Here is a 22,381-nt window from a genome sequence, read left to right as displayed (position 1 = left end):
ACCCTACGATTAGTGGACAACCCGCTCTACCACCTGACCCACAGCCGCCTATGTGTAGGAAATAGGCCAGTGGTGGCTCAGTGGGTAAGATGTTGGACTACTGCTCAGAAGGTCGTAAGGTCAAATCCCAGCACCACCAAGCTTCCACTGCTAGGTCCTTGAGCAAGGAAGCAACAACTGCTCAGTTGTATAAATGAGATAAATGTAAGTTGCTCTGGAGAAGGGTGTCTGCCAAAATCCTGCAAATGTAAGGTATATTTGACTGGATTCATGATATCTTCATTTGAAAAGATGTCTTTTTTTTGTGTGTGTATAAGTTGACACTTGACCATCACACGCATATGTGGTTCTTCCCCAAGCTTGGGAACACACAACTGTACAGAACGTCTTTATATGCTGCAGCGTTACAATTTCACCTCACTGGAACTACACGGTCCGAACCCATTCCGGTGTGACGATACCCCTGAGCTGCACAAACTGAGCACCACGAAGACACGGTTTGTCAAGATTGGAGTGGAAGAACTCGACCTGACCCTGACCTCAACCCCTCTGAACACCTTTGGGATGAACTGCTTCCCACACCTCCTCACCCAACATCAGTGCCTGACCTCAACCCCTCTGAACACCTTTGGGATGAACTGCTTCCCACACCTCCTCACCCAACATCAGTGCCTGACCTCGCTAATGCTCTTGTAGCTGGATGAACACAAATCCCCACAGACACGCTCCAACAGCTATTGGAAAACCTTCCCAGAAGACTGGAGGTTATTATAACCGCGTACAGTAGGGGGGCTACATCTAGAACGAGATGTTCAACAAGCACATATGGGTGCGATAGTCAGGTGTCCACAAACATTTGGTTAGTGTATGCAATTATATGTCTTGTAATCTATTACTGCCCCAAAGTTGATTATTTTCCCATAACAGCATTCACTGAAATGTTTTATTCCTTTTATACCACAATTACAGTTTATCTTTTAATGAAAGACGACATATGTAACTCTTTATAGCTACATTTACTGGTCTGGAGCATCCGTGAGACAAGTTACTTCCTGTTAGAGCAGCCATAAACGTCATGACACTGGAGACTCCTTCCATCAAATGTTAAACTTCTCACAGAAGGTTTCACTTTCATATCCATCATTACACATTTTTCTTTGTCAAGCAAAATGTTTTGTTTTATTTTTTTTTATTAGCCTTCATTAGATTCTGTCCAACGGCGGTATAAAGTAAGCGTAGACACTTAGCTGGTTGCTTATAAAATCGGAACATCTCTGCAGATCGCAGTTAAATATGTTCAATTAAACGTTTCATCATTCCGGCTGCTCGCGTTGGATCCGTTTTTCCTGTCATGAACGTTAGCACCTCTACCCTCGGAAAATATGATACTATCAGCTCAGGTTGCCTTAGGTACATCGTAAATAACACACCCACGTGTAGGTTTTGATTGTAATCCAGATACTTTAATATTATCCCATTAGAAAACAAGACCCCACAATCAGAGTTCATTAGAAACTGCAGCACTGTATCGCGAGAAAAGCCTCGTCCCGTCGCGTCTGTAAAGTGATCGCAGGTGTCTTGAGAATTTCCTGTAAAAAACTACTTAGGACATGTATTTCCTGATCTTCGGTAAAGTACCAACTTAAACATGATATCAGACAAACGTGCTTAGGGGAAAAAAAAAAAAATAATAATGCAACAGTACCGAGCTCTTCATATCACAGTCATCAAAATCTGATAGATCCCAAAATGGTCTATCTGGAGAAATGTACAAGGTAACCAAAATATAACTGTACAAGCTTGTGGAGGAGACGCTACATCATGAGGATACGTTTAAAGACTTGTGCCATCACCAATCATGACCCCCCCACCAAAAAAAAATAATAAATAAAGTCACTCGGCTCATCGGCTGCAAGTCCGTATGATTAAATGTGACGTGTACTGGATGGAATATTGAAGCATATGACCCTGGTTTCTTACTGTAGTGTAGCTTAGTGTTGAGGTTCTATACAGAATTTAGTTCCCTGTACCGCCATCACTTCATATTTAATCATTATTATTATTATTAAGTTGGGAACAGTTTCAGCCATCGGATTTAAAAAAAAAAATAATAACAACAACAGGACAGTGCAAATACAAGTCTGGAATGTTTGAAGAATTAAGGGGTGAGTCAGGATTACTCGGCCATAATCCGCGCTCGGCACACCGCCCGCAGCTTGGTGATGGTCGCCATGGAGAGGCTTCCTGGTTCTTTAAAAATGTTCTGTAGGAAAGACAGTGAAAGAGCTGGATCAGGAAATTAGGGAGCTCGTCACACAGGAGGAATTCAAGCGTGAGGTGAAGCGTGATTGTGACTAAAGCCTGTTTAAAAAACGAAAAAAAAAAAAAAAAAAAAAGTGTGTAGTCTCTGCAGCTGAAACATTTTTCGACATTTGAAACCTTTCCCGGAAGGTTGTGCGCTCGCAGGGGTGAACAACGTGTAAATAAATATAAAAGATATTCGAAGATTAAGTTTGAAACGTTTACCTTACGTATGCAAGTAAAGAGGTTTAGATGATTAATACACACACACAGCTATGGTCCATATACACACACCGACAGGGTAAGTGAAGTGTCTGAAAATCCGCGGAAGGCTAGTCTGCCTGATTCCCTCCAGGATTTCGCGATCCCAGAAGTGAACGCAGGAATTTCGAATTTTTTCAAAAATGTAAAAACCGCAGCAATATCAAGCATTTTTGGCCGCAAGAAATTACAAAATAAAAAACCTTGTACAGAGTGAATAATATTTGCTCTGTCCCTTTACACCAGGGGTTCTGAACACAGGGGCGGAAAAATCAGAAGGGGGCGCAAAAAAAAAAAACAAAAAAAAAAACCACAGACAGGGCATCATTGGGGTCCTCGGTGTATTTTATTGCTTTTCATATAGAATGTGCATAAATGAAAAACCCCGCGTTCCCTCTCCCTCTGTATTTTCTCTTTGCTAGGGAGGGGCGGAGCTTAGCCTGTCTTTTATCTAGCGGTCAGTGCAGACCAGTGTTGCCAACTTAGCCAACTGGGGGAGGGGCACATGATAGGGAGGCTTGGGGGGGCTTTTAGTTACAAAAGATTGAGAATCTCTGATCTACACTGATGGACAGGGGGGTAAAGCGGGGCTGACAAGTTGCTTATACAGATGATAAGCTATAAAGTGAACTGATAAAAGTCACTGAGTGACATTATGTACGTATATCAAAACATCACTCTTAATTAATTTGACCAAAATCATATTTTGGATCACACCAATGCCGTATCAGTGTTCAGATAATAACTAACAAACGATATATCGTTAAGCCATATCTGATAGCTCGAGCCGACCTGCATGAACGGGTGGCAGTCCTCCACAAAGGCTCCTCTGGTGGTCTGTTTGAAGCGGTCGCAGATGTCCGGGAGGTTGCGAGCCTGTGAGATCAGGGCCTGGTTGTGACGGATCAGCGTGAGCGCCACACGGAATAGGATCTTGGAGCCCTCGTAGAAAAGGCAGTCCCAGATGCGTAGAACAGTCTTAAAAGGTTTCAAAAAAAAAACACAGAAAGTAACGTTTTACATTAAAACTCCTTGGCAGGTTGGGTTTCAATGTAATGTGATGCGATGTTGGGAGAACTTCATCAAATATTACAACAACAGAAAAAAAAAAGGGACCCTACCAATCACCATACCTTTAACAAATCTGTCCTTAGGATAACATTTGCTTCAGAGCAGAGCAAACAGTTAAATATGTGGATGTAGAAAGACTCCAAGTTCAGGATTTTAACCCTGTTGTATTAATTCCGGCGCAAGCAGTAGCGCAACGTTCGTCATGATACATGCGTGTTAAAAACTAATACTGTTTGTTGCTCCAGGCCGGAATATCATTACGGATTGCCATAACGAAGCTCTTGAACGACGTGTGCTGGTCGTGGCTGCACTTACAACCAGACCAAACTTAATTTGTGGTTTAAAGGAAAGTGCTACGTACACAGACCTCGAGTTAAGGCGGACTGTTCCTCCGAGAGATTGTACAGTCAGGCCTGTCTAGCTTTGCCTGCATTCTCTACCTTTATAGAAGAAACAACAGTCTTTCTTACTCTTTATTAACTTACCTACCTAGGGCTGTAGCTATAAAAGACTAGTATTAATGCTCAGATAATGCTACTACTACTACTACTACTAGCAACTGAGCTCGGTCAGCGTGCGATTCCACATCAGCGACACCACAGCGAAAGGACGGTTTCCGCCTTAACGGACGTTACTCGCATAATTCGCGCAAAGCGTCATTGTTATTTTCAAGCAGGAAGTGTTTATTGTTGTTCTCTTACACAGGATGCAAATATTGACTGCTCTTCTCACATCACCTCGACATCCTGATCCCATCTTGTGTTTTACTTGCGTTGGACGTGATCTCTGTACTCTTACCTCTACAGGGAGGACGTCAATAAAGAGGCAGATGAACCAGCGCGACACCACCAGTGTCCACATGACGTTGTGTTCCACCATGGCCTGCCAAACGGCTGGCACTTTCACCTTCACCAGCTCTCCAAGCACCTCCTGGTCTGTCTTCAGGCCCAACATGGCTGGCGTGTAGTAATCTAGAAGGTGGAGAGTTGGCGGAGGTCAGCCATGAGATTGCGCATTCATGCGTTGTATGGGTGTTAAGAGCAGTGGAAAGGAAAGTCAAGAGGGAGCTCAGAAAAAGAGCAAACAGAACTCAAGTTTAATAACAAAGAGCTTCGTTGGGTCTTAACAACACCAGTCTAACAAGTCAATGTACAGCATGAGGGTTTGGGAACTTTCGGAAATCAGATTTCTCACGCTAACATTTACTACAGTCATCAATAAACCTGGCTCCCAATTGGTGCAACGGGAAGAAAAAAAAAAGATGCCAAGAGTCCAAGTCCTTTGTCCTGCATTACACTCAGTGCACTACTGGCCAATCATGGACATCTGGGAGCTCATACATGTTTAAGAGGAACATTAGTATGCATTTGCCATATCATTGGAAGATTGCGAGTGTGGCCGAGAGTCCAAGAGAGCAAAAACTGGGTGAGATGTGCTCTCGCTCTCTCTCTCTCTCTCTCTCTCTCTCTCCACCACTAGCCATTGACAAGCGTCTGTGAGCACATGTATGTATGAGGGTGTGGATAGCACTTATGCTGCCCTGTGAACTAGCCTGAGAAGCAGGTGCAAAAATTGGCTTCATTCATCTCACAGGAAGCACACGTTACCTTTCACCCTCCCCGGTTGTTAACTAGTGGGTGGGAACTGGTAAGATCAAACTGAGGAGAAAATCTGAAGACGAAAAAAATCTTTAATAATGTTTAAAGACAAAACTGTGTCTAAAGCTTGTGGGCTGAACAGTGTACAGAAGGTATCAGACAGAGTTGGACTACACTGCACCAAACTGCAGTCATATCACATCAGTCTCGCATTCCTGTCGAATGCTGTCGAGTCGATTGGACAGGTCCAAGACCTCAGGACCTTGGGCATGTAGTATCATGAGTTTCTAATGGTCTGCTCATTTTGCTCTGGTGAAATGTCTCGACTGAGTTCTGTCAGTTGATATAGCCATGGTGTTGTCTGCTTGTGTTTCCTCCTAAAGCCATGAAGCAATCAGCAATGCCACATGGCTATAAGTGAAGAAGGAAAAGCCGATGACGCGACGCCCACCCCCCCCCCCCCCGCCCCCAATGTGCACCCCAACAGTGGTTGCGTGATAGATATGTGATTTCGACTATACTTTCACATTCAGTACTGATGTTAATAAAATCCCTAGAGGATTTTAGGGGTTATGACAGGACAGGACGTTATTCTAGATGAGAGTGCAGGCATGTACAGTGTGAGACATGCCTTTCTCCCAGGGTGTGACTGGTGTCTAACAGGATTTGAACAGATCAGAATCATGTGACCTGACACTAGATTTATTAATAGCTCAGGAAATGAGATGAGGTGCTGAGAATAGTTCTGGACAGGCCACCTAAACACACACTATACCACACAAACACATTTATAGCTGCAGTCAAAGATCCAGTGATTGTACAGTAACCTGAATATACGGAAGAACAGCTTGAGAACTAAAGTAATGGTGCTGTAACGGTCATTTGCATGTGCTGAGCGAATGGTGTGCTACTCGCCAATGCTTTGTAGGCTTCCTACACTGCAAATTGATTTCACCTGTTCTTTCCATGCACAGTGCTATTTACTGCATGCAACTGTGCCATGTTTTAACTGGCCTCTGTGCAGACTGAGCCTTACATAAGTATTCACACCCCTTGAACTTTTCCACATTTTATAGTGTGGCAACGTGGAATTGAAACAGATCTAACTGGAATTAAAGCTGCAAGCAGAATTTTTCGGGGGCCAAGCACCGAGACTCAGTGGGCCGCATGGTCACCTGAAATGATCCATGTCGTGATACAAGATTTTGTACACATCACCCAGCACTACTGCCAAAGCTGCAATGAAGTGATTCAAAACTATGAAGTTGAATGTATTAGAATGACCCAGTCAACGGCTAGACCCGAATCTGTGGCAAGACTTGAACTCTCTATCCAGTTATAAAAAAAAAAAAAGGTCTGTACTTATATAGCGCTTATTTAACCTGAGCGGGTCCAAAGTGCTTTACACTGTGTCTCATTCACCCGTTCACACTCACACACCAATGGTAGTAGTATTGCCATGCAAGGCGCTAACTTGCCAACGGGAGCAACTTGGGGTTCAGCGTCTTGCCCGAGGACACTTCGGCATGTGGAGTCACGTGGGCGGGGAATCGAACCGCCAACCCTACGATTAGTCCTACGATTAGTGGACAACCCGCTCTACCACCTGATCCACAGCCGCCCACACAGCAATTTTGCTCCTGATGTGTAAAGCTAATAGAGACATATCCCAGGAGACATGTAGTTGGAATTGTAGCCAGATATGTTATTGGGGCTGAATAGCTATGCGACCAACAAACGTCTGTTTGATTGTTAGTGAAACAGTTGGGTTTTGATAGAGGATGCGAGGCGGTCCAGTCGTGGCTTAGTATGGCTGAGGAAAAGACGCAAACTATCTAGACTATGAGTCTGGCTCTATACTTGTTCTTCAGGTGCACAGGTGCTTCTCGTCTGATGTTTTTCTTTCCCACAGAAGGAAGTGTCCACAGTCCAATCAATCCCACATCTCTTCCCGTTCAAGGGTGTTAACTGTTAGTCGCAGCCCTCGTTTTATTATATCAATCACGCAACATACATTCAAATCAACTCAATGATTTGCAATAAATGCAAATTGCACGAACCTGGTAGTATCCTGCCTAGCAGAGCTTCCATCAGCCAGAAGGACTTCTCTTCATCTTTGGTGATGAGGAGGAGGTACCCAGCGATAAAGTTCATCCCCTGAAAGAGCGGGAATTAGGAAGGACTGAGAATCAGGAAGACGACAGGACACATCATTCATCAACAGTGATCACAGGATACCGCAGAACCAGATAGAAGGTTTCAGGCTAATAAATAAATAAATAAATAAACAAATATGTTTCATGAAGAATTTAGTGGACAATTGTGGTCACGTGAAACAGGAACACGTGACACGGCAGGCTGCAAATTTGCGAATTACTTTGCATTGCAAATCTGATGTCAGATGCTACTGAAACGTTGCCTGTCGAGGGAAAAGTCTTTCTGTGCGTCAGGATGTTGACACACCCAGAACCCAAATGAGTACGCTGCAGTACGAGCACCACACATTGACTAAATGGCATCATCGTCTTGCCACGTCTTCACAAATACCAGAGCTTGGAAGTAAAACATCTTCGGTTACTCCCACGAGCAGGAGCAGGTCATGTGCCCATCATGCAGCTTGAAAGCAGGACATTTTCCCCTTAAATCAGCTAAATAAGGAGATCAAAGTTTATAGTGGAGAATCCTTTACCTGGCAATATCCCACCGCCTGGTTGTGGTGTCCGTACGCCAGCAGGACGTTATACAAGGGCTTCTGCAGGCAGGGCTCAGCTGTCTTCCTGAACTGCACGTTGTCTGGGAATGTCCTGTGCAAATCTGTGGACAAAGTGCTGGTCTAGGCATGGGCTCAATGTCAAATGCATATAAATACTAAGCTTCTGTGAAAACTGCTGATGAAGGACAGCCAACAGGATCAGTTAGCATCATCCGAATCCCAGCGCATGCTGTTTGGTGGCCATCAGCTGCCATTTAAAGACGTGCAGACATACCATGATGAGGAAATCTATGTTAACATGATGTTATACCAGTATAGAATACGAAGAAACATTTCTTCCATCGTAATAATGGAAAAGTTTACAAGCGTGCCTAAACAGATTTATTTCCGTTGCTTAGTTGTCTCCTGATCATGAAGTGAAGGTCATACCAACCTGTGCGGATGGTCTCCACCAGTGTAGGGTCGTGTTGCGCATGGAGGAGTGAATGGTAGTAGCCTGGATTCTTCTCCATCTGCTCCTGGGAGCCGCTTGCTGCCATCCAGATCAAAGCTCGGTATTCGTTCGGGATCCCTTTCCGTACATAGCGCTTTACTGTGGGTGGGTGGGTGGGGTTAAAAACATACGAGGTCACGATTAGTGCCATAAAGATAGTAGGTTTCCAGTCGCTGTGCTGGGCGTGCATCTGTTTCTACCCTCTAGAAAGACTCGCATTCAACGGCTACTTCATCGATGAAGTCAAGGAGCTCAGAATTAGTGCAATAAAGAGGCTCTAAATATTCGCATCGTTTCTTTTCAACGAACACGTAAATAACCGAGGAACACGAGGCTACGTGATTGCTGAAATAACGTTTAGTAGAACTTGACGTCAAAGGCATCGGCACGGATACCTCTGCCGCAAGTCCAGACCTTCTTGTTAAGTCATTTTTATATGAAAGAAATACCCTCAAAATATACTTCAACCTGGAAGAAAAACTAGTTCAGACATTTGACCTAGCTGTGGCCCTGTTGGTACCAATTCCAAAACCGAAATCTGCTGGTTACGATGATAAATCCATATAAAAATCCTACAAACATTCAACCACTCGTTCTTGTGAAATCGTGCTAATGAGAATCGTGGACGGTCGCACGGTACTTCAGTGCCGGAGGCAGAATGAAGTAGTTCTGTGCTGGATATTGTTATTGTTTACATTCCCTTGCGTCAGTCATGTTATAGACAAACCCCCATGTTCCCAACTGCATGAAAACACATGTGTGTAGTTAGTCATTAACTAGCCAATAAAACAGACAATAGAACCAAACAGGTCACATTCTGATGTGTTCCAACTACACCAAAAACAACTGCCGGTGAGCATGACGCATTATAAACACTGCTTCGTGTAAAAACTCGATCTCGACGTCGTGTGTAAAAGACCCGTAAACAATGGCGGTTGAGCGGAACTGTTGCCGCTTCACCTCATTTGATCAGAAGAAGAAATTTTGCAATATCCCAGGAACCAGGAGTCGAGACCTGACGGGGTGTAGTGTTTCATTTTAGGCCTCTTGTGTAATTTGTGTGGGTGGGGTCTGGTGGGGTGTAGGTTACCACGTCATATTAAGATAATCCAGGTCAAAAAATCTTGGTGAAATCCATCATTCTGTCTGGGGTCTCGCACATTTTCAATATCGGTTAGGATTGTATAATGTTGTAGGCTTTCGAGTCAAGCCATGGCCCTCTCCCAAAAAGTTTTCACAGAGATGTGTGAATGCAGCATGTAGCACTTTAATAATTCATCAACTACATACATAACCAACCTTTCAACACAAAACAACACCGTGATAATGTACATCATCGCACGTAGTCTTGCTTAAAAAAACAGCCGTCAATAGAGTACAATAGTGGCTTAGTAACCAAAGATTGGTCTGTAGTTTAGGGGAAAATGAGAACAAACAAACGCATAATTTGAGGTAAAATGCTTATCTGCTTCCTCTGAAAGCAACACGTTACATGCTTTTTTTTGGTATTCATCGTACTCTCTTTGACTAGATCAGGGTCTGTCGTCGATTGTTGAAAGTGATGGATGCTTTCTGTTATGGGTCAGTATCTGAACTCCAGTAACTGAGTAGTTGTGTGTTGATGGGTTTTTACCCATCGCTACTCAAAATAAGCGGGAAAACATGTGAACCTACTCCAACAGACTTATCAGGCAATTACCAAGTCCTTCATCAACGCAATTAACACAAACATTCCCATCGCTATAAACCACTGCTTTACCTTTAAAAAACAAAAACACACACAGTTTCAAACGGGGCTGACAGACCAAATACGCAAAGCTGTGCATAGCGACGGTGTATTAAACGAGTAGGTCGGTCTGTAGGTACGTGGCGTTATTGAGCTGGAATTAAGTTAAGCTCCCACACTCACATTTAAGGGTCTTCTCGATGCGGCTCTTCCCCTGCAGCAGTTTTGACCACTTGATCGACCTTTTGGTGAGAACAGTCAAATACTCAGACATGAGCTCTTCATAGGACTCGTAATCAAAGTCGTTCGATCTCTCGAAGCCGTACGGATCCACGCTGTGGAGATACGGACGTCGGTAAGAGAGAGAGTACAGGGCAGAGTGAAGACAAATACATGAACTTCAGAAATTCAGCTTTGGACAAAAACAAAAAACCGTGCTGTGACAAGGACACCGAGAAAGCGGCTAAAAACAGCAGACAACAATGACCATCCATCTTAGAGAAACCGTAACAAAAGAAATGTAACGTAGTACACGTTTTCCCCCCTGAACCCCGTGTTCTTTTAATATTTAATCATGTTCTTTTGAGTCAGTACAGTTTTTGAAAAAAATTTAAAGTCAGATGTCTGATATACAATCTAATATACGTCTCAGTAATAAAAAAAAAAAACTTATTGAAAGGTCCAGAGCCTATTCCTTGATTGCTGGACGCAGGTTAGAAAGGTGCAAACAGTGAAAAATTCATGTAAACATGTTCATTTCAACAGTCTTGAACTTTATTGGTGCAATACGTACATTACAAATGCAACGATGTCATTTCTTTTTCATTTTTAAACATACTACACTAATGAAGCTTTATGTCTCAGCTGATGGGAGATCACAGTGTACTCGATCTGATCTAGTATTCCAGGCCAGTATGAACTCAATACTAATATTCAGGATCAGATCAGTGCCTCCCTTATAAATATAAAGGCAGCTTTAGACTGCACGATAAGGTTTATTGCCCGTCACACTGTACGACATGATGGCGGTAAACTCTTGGCGAAACTCTGCGGCAAACTCTGCAATATCTTTTATGTTCCCATTTAAAACGCAGTGAAGCTTCTCTCACGAGAAGCCCACGATGTAACACAGCGATGCAACGCACGCCGTATTAAGTAATCCAAGGCCAACGATTTGAACACAACCGAGCAAGGTTTCAAAATCTATGAGTGTTTTCTGCAACAGCATTCTCGAGACAAAATTCGCACGAAGTAGAGCAGGCTTAACTTTTACAGTTGATGTATACCAATGTTAGTAAGCATGTAAAAAGGGCTAGAACGTAAGGGTTGGTGGCAATAAATGACTATGAAATCGCTAATATTTATTTATTGTAATATATATCAAGACTATAAACGGCGTGCATCGGTCTTGGTTAGTTTATACAAGCAAGAAGCCGAGCAAACAGAATTTATTATACAGTTAAATAAGAAACACTGGCTGAACCATAAGTACGACACTATTCTGGCATACTACATGTAGTTAGTGTAGTAGTATGCTATTGGAACAGAACCACATCGTCTCTAGGTATACACCACATCCTTTAGACGAATACGACCATAGTTTGAACTTTTAGTACATCTGAAAACAACCGCTACTAGAAGATAATATCAGGAGGAACACAGGTTCCTGAGAGGCAAGTTAAAAAGACGAGCTTTTTAAGAAAAATACTTCAAGTTTCAATCGTGTGAAATTGTTCTGTACGCTCTTTCGCAGTGATGTCTGTTGGTAAACGAGAGCTTTCGGTTGTACTCGTGTTCCACGTACGCGAATCGAAGAGGGTCTTAGCCGAACGCTCGTCGTGACGACGCGTCTCGGCCCAAATCTGCGGAAAATCGGGAGGTGATCCGAAAACTCGCAAGCTCCTCCGAATATTATGGCGTTTGCTTGCTTTTGCATTACTTTCTGCGATCGCAAAATCCTGGAGGGACTGATCAGTTCTCAAATGTTTGCTTAAACTACATCTAGAACACGTCTTCTCTTAGAAACAGTACTGACTAGCGTGGAAAGCTTGGTGAAAAGTACACTGTATTTCTCAAAAATATATTCAAAACCATATGTTTCTTTGCAAATGACCAACATTAATGGAATCTGATGTTCAGGCCTAGTTAAAAAGAGATTACAGAGGAATTTTCCAAGATATTCATGAGTATTGAATTTATAATAGGGTTCCATACTAAAAATGGCATAATTGTTTTTTTTCTTGATTATACAACAAAGAAATGACGTTCCAACAAACATTGAGACGGCAAAATAAATATTTTAATCCGAACAGCAGAAGACTAGATTTGTGATTTTATTAAGGCCCGCAAATTTACTTCATTAGATGAAGCTTCGTTGGCATAGGGATAAATTCACACACTTCAAATCTGTATCCTGTGTTGATACGTTTCTGTAAAGCTGCTTTGAGACAATGGCCACTGTTAAAAGTGCTGTACAAATACAATTGAATTGAATTGAATATAAAAAAAAAGACATTTTTGAAAAAAGATCCAATTACAAAAAAAAAAAAGACTAGTAATAAACTGTGGAAGATATTTATTGTGTGATCTATTATTAATCTATTCCCCTGTAGTGTCTCTCCTTAGCTAGGCTTTAAAAGAGTGACCTGGGAAAACCGACCCAACGCTATAGCCGAGACAAACTCGGGCGGGTGTTGGTTTTTCATTTCTCTCGGATAGCAAGTGTGTCCTGATAACGTGATTACAAAATGTGCACACGTTACTATAATCTCAGTTACTATACTGTATATATATATATATAGAGAGAGAGACGTTTGATCTAGGGATTTTATGTACAGGGTGACTGAAAAAGTCAGGAACCAATGAGCAAAATGTGTAAAAACACGATACAGTAGCTGAGAAAAGGCGTAGGGTGTAAAAGGGAACATATGCTGTAGGACATACGCTGTAAATAATTAATAAATATAAAATTAAGAACATGTATTTTTAGTCTCATTGAGTAAACACCGACATTTCGGATACCCTGTATTATTAAGGTGTTTAAAAGAAAACACTTTTTACATTACAGTGGACAGTTTTAATCTGGAAGTGTTAGTCTGGACTAGCGTTGGACAGTTTGTTTCGGAAGTGACCTAAATCTTAAATCTCATAATGAAAAAGTGCTTTTTAAAACATTTGAACTGGTAAAAGTCCAAATCAATTCAGGAGTTAAAAATAAACACTGAATGAATTTCATGGAATGTTACAGTATATTGTTCATGTAAGAAATAGGCCTTTGTAAACATGAATAATATCTTAATGGAAAAAAAAAAAAAAGTTTGTTCTCGTATCCATCCATTTTCTATACCGCTTATCCTACAGGGTCGCGGGGAACCTGGAGCCCATCCCAGGGAGCCCATCCCAGGGAGCATGGGGCACAAGGCGGGGTACACCCTGGACAGGGTGCCAATCCATCACAGGGCACAATCACATACACAGTCATGTACAACATACCAATCAGCCTACAATGCATGTCTTTGGAAACTGGAGAACCCAGAGGAAACCCCCACAGCACGGGGAGAACATGGTGGCTAACCAATAATATATATATATATATATATAAACCTTCTCCTACTTCCAAGGTCTATTGTTGTACGCTACAAACAATCTTAGAAATCTATTTTGAAGATAGAAAACTATAAAAGAAAAAAACAAGGTTTATTTTTTGCTACCATTTTTTCTATTGAGATATAAAAGAGATACAAAAGAGATATAGAAGAGATATAAGAGAGATACAAAAGAGATATAAGAGTTACAGAAAAGATATAAAAGAGATGCAGAAGAGATATAAAAAAGATACAGAAATGATAAAGAAGAGATACAGAAGAGATATAAAAGAGATACAGAAGAAAAGAGATATAAAAGAGATACAGAAGAAAAGAGATATAAAAGAGATACAGAAGAGAAGAGATACAAAAGAGATACAAAAGAGATATAAAAGAGATCCAGAAGAGATATAAAAGAGATACAGAAGACATACAGAAGAGAGGTAGAACATGAAGGTGTGAAGTACCTGGTGGCTCTTTCCCTGGCTGTGCTCGGGACGTTGATGCGAAACTGAGGCTGCTGCGGTGCTCGCGTGCCGTTTGCCTTCTCCATGGTGCGTGTTTCACCCGCAGCTTTTCACGCACAACTCTCCCGTCTTCATATTAAAGCCATATCGCTTCTCAGCACACACCCAACAGTGAAGTTTTACTGGGTTTACTTGTCGCAGCAGAAGGTGATCTTTCTTCTCACGTCCATGTCACGAAGCAGTCCCAATAAAGTCCAGAGCTCAGGGAGAAGTTTATTAACGTCTCAGAAAACGCCTTAAAACCCGCAAGAAACACCGTGTTTACCCAACATCATCTACCAAACGCTTACCAGGCGGTTACTTTATCAGTCCCACTGCACACACACTTATACACACACACACGCGCGCGCGCGCGCACACACACACACACACACACACACACACACACACTAACCGGCGTCCATGAACCTGTCCTGTACTGAGATATAGAGATAAGCTCCCACTCCTCGCGCTCAACACCAACCGGCACTGCTGCTTCGTCCCGCACGCGCACACACACGCACCGAGCTCGCGCTTTGATTGTGATCTTTCTCTCCCAGCGCCACGCTTGATCAGTTTGTTTTGCGAGCTCAAGGGCAGACGTCAATCAAACCGCGGAGGCGGAGCTCTCGACCAACCCTAGGCCACGCCCCTCCCGGAAGACGTTCTCCACACACACAGCGCCCTCAATGGGTTCTGTGTATTCGAGTGCACTATGTTCTCACGCAACCAGGAAACAAAACATCCAGGAATTCCACAGATATCATGGGCGTATAATCCAAACATGTACATATTAAACACATAACCCTGCAAAATAAAGATGGTTTCCACTACAAATACCTTTACAAACCATTAGCGAACCATTAAAACCATTACCATTATTGGTCCTTAATGGTATCCACTAGACATAGCATGCCACCAATAAAAGGCATCAAATTACCAGTAGAGACCCACAGGGACCATTACAGTTTCCATTAAAACCATTACAATTCCCATTATAACCATTAAAACCACTACCATTATTAATCCTTAATGGTATCCACTAGACATAACATGCCACCAACAGAAGGCAACAAATTACCAATGGATACCCACAGGGACCATTACAGCTTCCATTAAAACCATTACAATTCCAATTATAACCATTAAAACCATTACCATTATTGATCCTTAATGGTATCCACTAGACATAGCATGCCACCAATAAAAGGCATCAAATTAGAAGTAGAGACCCACAGGGACCATTACAGTTTCCATTAAAACCATTACAATTCCAATTATAACCATTAAAACCATTACCATTATTGATCCTTAATGGTATCCACTAGACATAACATGCCACCAACAGAAGGCAACAAATTACCAATAGATACCCACAGGAACCATTACAGTTTCCATTAAAACCATTACAATTCCCATTATAAACATTAAAACCATTAGAATTCTGTGAGGGTTTCTCTTGATTTTCTCTGCAGGAAAAATGTATTTAATGACTGGAACTGTTGCCTGACTATACCAAAGTTCACAATAACACTTCATTTGCATATTTAAGTCTTACGTGGGGCGGCTGTGGCTCAGTTGGTAGAGCGGGTTGTCCACTAATCGTATGGTTGGCGGTTCGATTCTGAACAAGACACTGAACCCCAAGTTGCTCCCAATGGCAAGTTAGTGCCTTGCATGGCAGCTCTGCTACACTGGTGTGTGAGTGTGTGTGTGAATGGGTGAATGAGACACAGTGTAAAGCGCTTTGGATAAAAGCACTATATAAGTGCGCCATTTACCATTTACGTTTCACAATACCTCTGAAGGTGGTCCAATGTGTAAAGATTTGCACCTCCCAAAAAAGATGTATGCTCACATCTCACCCTTCCTTCAGTTGCTCTGAAGTCTCACCTGCATTTATACATATGAAGCTGTGATCGTAAAGACTGTCCTATGCTCACCTCATTCACAGTACACTCATACTGAATATCCTTTCAACACACGTGGCATTGTTTGACTTCATATTATACACTTGTAGAAGAGTAACTATTTATATTCTCAGAAGAGGATGGGTTCTCTTTGGAGTGTGGTTCCTCTCAAAGTTTCTTCCTCATGATGTCTCAGGGAGTTTTTCCTTGCCACTGTCCGCTCTGACTCACTCGTGTAAATCCACTGTGTCAAAGGACACTGTTCCAGCATACTTTACCTAGTTGTATTTAAATCTCAGTTAGAGTCAAGACATTATTTAAGCTTATTTTTAAGGTATTCGGCTTTTTAAATAAGAAATTAGACCATGTATGAGAAACTATAAGAACCTATTCAATTCAAGAAAGCATTTCATTATACTTAAAACTAGACACATCACAGACCCTTGTGAGATTCTGAACCCCACGTTAGGAACCATGGTTCTCACCACACTAACTTAAAGCCCCCGTGATGCGCCTTGAAACACGTAGCATTATTCGATGTGTTGACGTAATTTCCACTGAACCATGAAGTCGAGAATAAGGCGGGACATATCAAATGGCTCCTCCCCCGTTTTAAATTACCGATAGCGTGTCGCATACCTCAAAGCCAGGAAACCTACAACTCTTGGGGGCGGGACACTTCAGATTCTAGAGAGCATTTGATTGGACAGAAACCTGATGAGAAGGTGAAGTGCAGAATGATGTCATCAAAATTGTTGATCCGTATCGGTGGTTGAGAGAGACTGTACATTTTGAATGCATTTATCTTCTAAATGTGAATTTTGTGGTTGTTTTGGTGCACACTAGCTTATAGATAAACTTAAGGCATGACGTGTTCATACTAAAAGCTACAAAACTTCCATTTTGACTTCATGGGGACTTTAAATACATGTTTTAGTGATGGATGGGACCAAGTAGCCAAAGCCCACAGCCTGGCATGACAGGAAACTTTACCTCTCAGAATTTATAAAGCCTATCAATTATTTTCGCTAGCTACATGATCTTATCTTTGAATTCATACCATCGTGGATTTGTAGGTTAAATAACTACATCTTTTCACTAACATTTGTATTTCTTCTCCATTTCCACATGTATGATGAGCCTGGTGTATGCACCCTGCTGTTCCAATCATGCTCTGTCCTCGTCCTCTTCTCTCTCATCCCTCTGCTGTTGTGGAAACAGGCTGAAAGTAGATTAGTGTCATATCCATTAGTCCAGACGACTGTATATCCCTCAGCACGATCATTTCACGTCCAACATAAAGAGGAAAAGTGTATCTTTAGGGCTTTAGGAAGTGCTGAAGGATTTGAGGAGGTGCGGAGTTTTCTGTAATTATTACAACTGAGGTGGTCTAGTGATCATAATGGAAACATCCAGCCACCTGCTTGATGCTGGTAATCTGACAAGAATTTCTCTACAATACTTAAGATCTTAGGTAACGCTTAACAATTGACTGTTAGGTGTAAATTCTTCATGGCCTTTTGGAATTTAACACTTTAGTGGGGAAAAAAAAAAACATTTCTAATATTTCATGGTTCACACAAGTCTGACAAAATGTATTCCTGGAGATAAGCCTTATCAGATTAACTGGGATCCGGGTCAGTTTCCAGGAAACAGATGAAGTCTTTTCCTAGACTAAAATAGGATTCATCTGTGACAAAACACCAAACCGTTGTTTGTTTTTGTCAATCATTTTATTCTGAAAATCAATAAGTTCATATTTAAATATAACGTATATAATATAAAGAATATAAATAAGCCATAATATGATCATAAATAAACCATAATACACTGAATAACAAACTATTTAAGCAATAATACAAATTCCACTGAGTTGTGCAGTAGACACACCTTTGTTTATTGTGTGTGTGTGTGTGTGTATGTGTGTGTTCATCTATTTACTGAGGTAATTTAACATGTTTTTATGGAGCTTGTTACCATAGTTATTCAGTAATACTGAATGCTAATGAACTACATGTAGGTCAATTTCTAAATGAATTCTAAAATCTATTTTTTCTAGTTTTAATACTGCTTTGTATTTGGATGTTTTTAAATGACTGTACTCAACTGAGTAAACCTGGAAGATCAAATCCTACTTGTTTTTTTTTTTTTAAAAAAACAAACTAAATTACACACTCAGTTTCACTGGTGAGAAAAGTGCTTGATATTTATTCTGCCCACTGTGATACATCTACGTATATCCGCCACTGACTCACTCTCTCATTGCACATGATGTTTTCTACACCTCCATTCTCCCAGTAATTAGGATAAGTAGGATTATCCCACACCACACAACTACTAGATATACGTGTAGGCCTGTGTGTAGAGCTTTGGACAGAAAGGTGCTGGTACAGTAACTTGACAAGGATTGTAGAGTTAGTATTTAATAAACAGCTTCACAGCCGTGACGTATAGGACAAGTTCTGCCCACCATATATATATAATATAATACTGAAGTACTGTGACATGATATTTTAGTCATACCTGTATATCCCCCTCCCTTAGTCATTCTGTCACCCACAATCTGTATTCATTAATAATAAACTGATGCAAAGTGTGGTATTGTGAGGATTATTTCAGCATGTATTTAATACACATATATAGGTCAAAAGCAAAGCATTTACAGCGTAGACCCTTTTTAGTTTTCCTCACGTAGTTACACCTTCTCCTAGCACAGTGTGTTGTAGAGAATAATCCATGGTTAAAACTCACATGGGTAAATCAGTTTCTCTCGAAATTGTGCCGATTTGAAATATCGGCAGAATTTGAGCTCAGTGACATCATGCTATTTCCAATTCACTGTTACTGACATGCTATTGAAAAAGACAGGGTTAGGATTTATTATCTTGCTGTGGGAAAACTGGGCCAGGTGTGTTTCAACAAACAGTTCTCTCGTTAATCGCATAAAGAACAAACAGACTGAGGTATAGAGGCTTAACCTTGAGGATTTAAATATATATATATATATAGTATATAGTATAGTATATATCTATAATGACACGTAAATCATAAAGAAATGTTTTAATCAACAGTGATGGACTTCTATCTGCTACAGACAATGATGTACGTAAACAATAGCTTCTTTTTTCTTTTTTTTCCCTTTGAAGAGCTATACCACTCCCTTGTGAACCAGGTGTGTTGCTCATGTTACAGAACCTCCCACTGGAATTTCCATTACCTCACTTTATTTACTGTGCATAATTAAATACAATAGCTGGAGTCAAAGCTCTAAAGTGCGGTTCATTGTTAAGGATTTCTGTTAGAAACACATGGGCAGGTGGAGCAGGGTGCTTACGGTGCCCTCCACAAATATTAGGACAGTGAAGTTTAATGTTTAATGTTTTGCAAGAGTATACATGGTCACCGTGTGAAAAGCTCTGCTTCCCCTGTATATCTTTAACTGCATTCATTCATGTCCAGTATATATGAATAATATGTATATATGTATATATACTCAGCAAAAAAAGAAACATCCCTTTTTCAGGAGACTATAATTTAAAGATAATTTTGTAAAACCTAAATAAGCTTTACAAATCTGTATTGGAAAGGGTTTAAACAATGTTTTTCACGCTTGTTCAGGGAAGCATAAACGATTATTGCACATGCACCTGTGGAACAGTCCTTAAGACACGAACAGTTACAATAACTTAGGACACTAAATTAGCTACATCACTCTCCTCTCCTCTCCACCAATAGCTGGAGTGTGGTGGGTGTTCTGGTGCACTATGGTTGCCGTCTCATCATCCAGGTGGATGCTACACACTGGTGGTGATTGAGGAGATTTCCCCCATACCCAGACTTTGAGTGTCTAGAAAAGCGCTTCATAAATGTAACTAACTAACTAAAGAGACCTTTCTACTGACTCTGAAAAACAGTAGAAGATGCCTAGGGTTCTATGCCATAGGCCTGCTCATGGAGGCATGAGGACTGCAGATGTGTCCAGAGCAATAAACTGCAATGTCTGTAATGTAAGACGCCTAAGACAGTGCTACAGGGAGACAGGAAGGACAGCTGATCGTCCTCGCAGTGGAAAATTACATGTAACCGTGTGTCCCTCCAGACGCGATGGAGAACTTGCAGATGACTTGGTGGAAGAGTGGAGGAACATCTCACAGCAAGAACTGACAAATCTGGTGCAGTCCATGAGGATGAGATGCACTGTAGTACTTAAAGCAGCTGGAGGACACCACATACTGACTGTTACTTTTAATATTGAACCCCCCTCCCCTTTGTTCAGGGACTCATTATTCCATTTCTGTTCATCAAACGTCTGTGAAACTTGTTCAGTTTATGTCTCAGTTGTTCAATGTATTTCTGTTAATACAAATATTTACACATGTTAAGAATTTCGCTGAATATATATATATATATATATATATAAATGTATAATCCCGCATAATGTATTTGATCATCAAACCAAATATTATTGCTCCAATTTAAATAACATAAGTTAAAGGTGACATTCCATTTGTTTTGCTCTACACTATAACTTTGATGGTTGCCTCAGTACTTCTACATGCACAGTAGGATTACATCTACGAAATAGAACCTATCCAATACATACTGAACAAAAAAATAAACAAAAATAAAAAACATTCACCCTCTTATTTTCTATTGGCTCACAAGAACAAGGTTTATGAATTCACAGGTCAACAGACAACATCCTTTCCCCTTCGGTGAATTGAATTCACGTTTGACTAGTGTTTAGCTGACAAAGCAGAAATTTGTATTTTTCTTAAGTGTCTCCCATAGCAAAGGATGATACAGATAAACTATACATATTGGCACATCTGATTTTGTACACTATACGGCCAAAAGTTTGTGGACACCTCGCCTGTCGGGTGAAAAGCCTTGGGGTGCAGTTGGTGTTCCAGTTCAGTTTCAGTTCAAAGGTGTTCAGAGGGGTTGAGGTCAGGGCTCTGTGCTAGACACTCGAGTTCTTCCACTGCGATCTTGGCAAACCATGTCTTCAAGTAACTCGCATTGTGCACAGGGGCATTGTCACGCTAGAACAGGTTTGGATCTTAGTTCCAGTGAAGTGAAATTATAAATCTACAGTATACGAAGACATTCTTCACAATTGTGTGCTTCCAATGTTGTGGCAACAGTTTGAAGAAGAACCAGATATACTGTAGATGTGATGGTTAGGTGTCCACATACAGTACTTTTGGCCATATAGGGTATATCTTGCTTGTTGACCCCATGCTGGCTAACGTATAGAATAACTTCCTCACTCTTTACTGACGCTGACTAATACATGAGCAGTTCAGAAGTGCTGAATGCATGTTGAGGGATCAGAAGTTGAAAGTATAGTGAATCTAACAGTCTTGGGTGTATAAGTTCTCATCACTGAGGGATCACTATAATTAAATGTTGTGTATTTTGGGCACTCCATTGGTGATAGTAAATTTTGCTCATCCTTCATCATTTGTGAAAGTTGTCTGTTTGATGTCTTCTGGCTGCATGAATTGCCTTCTGGAATCACTTTGTTTAGTATACATTTTCCTGAGGGAACAGCGATGTCTTGCGCATTGCCATTGCTAGCATGACTTGCTGAATCGTGGCAGGATTTTGCTGTCCATGAGGTTACATTTTGAGATGTGTGTTATGACATATGGTTGTCACAGAACTCAAGTGTTGTGCTGTTTATTGGTTTATTAGAGTGAATAATGATGTAGAAGAGGTCATGGGCTCCAGACTCTGACTGTCAGTTCTCATGGGTCAGTACCTACCAGTACTTCTGATGAAAGACAGTTGTTGGAAGTCATGCTCTGCTCTGGTGAATATGATCCTAGGTTCAGAGAAGCTTGATTTCAACTGAAGTATAGGACTTTTGAGACACATCATAAGGGCATCTTTTTCACAATCACCTGATGAATCTCCATCATTATATGTAAGTACAGGTCTTTTGTGACAACCACTAGAGGTCCAATTGGTGAATGCTGATCTTTGTATCGAACGAACTCTGCTATATCATTCTGAAATATCTCCTGGTGCATTTTATGCTGAATCTCAGAAGTAAGCGGCTTCATAGTTTGTAAACCTGCTTGGTCAGAGCATGGCACCTCTGTACCCTTCTTATGAGGATGTAGCTCCAGTGAATGTTCCAAACTCACTCTTGTTGAACAGGCCCATTCCCAAATATCAGGGTGAGGTAAGACTATAACTAGATTCCACTT

The 22,381-nt window shown here is 41.2% G+C and overlaps 1 protein-coding gene across 1 annotated transcript; it reads right to left on the bottom strand.

Moving 5' to 3' along the window:
- Positions 1-288: 288 nt before the first annotated feature.
- Positions 289-15,120, bottom strand: grtp1a (growth hormone regulated TBC protein 1a). Its single transcript, XM_053615343.1, has 8 exons — positions 14,215-15,120; positions 10,347-10,498; positions 8,378-8,536; positions 7,921-8,045; positions 7,292-7,388; positions 4,432-4,604; positions 3,355-3,540; positions 289-2,263 (listed from the first exon to the last, which is right to left on the bottom strand). The coding sequence occupies exons 1-8, from the start codon at positions 14,298-14,300 to the stop codon at positions 2,177-2,179; spliced, it is 1,065 nt and encodes a 354-aa protein (XP_053471318.1). The 5' UTR covers positions 14,301-15,120; the 3' UTR covers positions 289-2,176.
- Between the last annotated feature and the right edge of the window lie 7,261 nt (positions 15,121-22,381).

The sequence above is a fragment of the Ictalurus furcatus genome, chromosome 26, assembly GCF_023375685.1.
Source record: "Ictalurus furcatus strain D&B chromosome 26, Billie_1.0, whole genome shotgun sequence".
NCBI classification, from domain to species: domain Eukaryota; kingdom Metazoa; phylum Chordata; class Actinopteri; order Siluriformes; family Ictaluridae; genus Ictalurus; species Ictalurus furcatus.
Note: the sequence above shows the minus strand (reverse complement) of the source record. Positions and strands in the feature narration are given on the sequence as shown.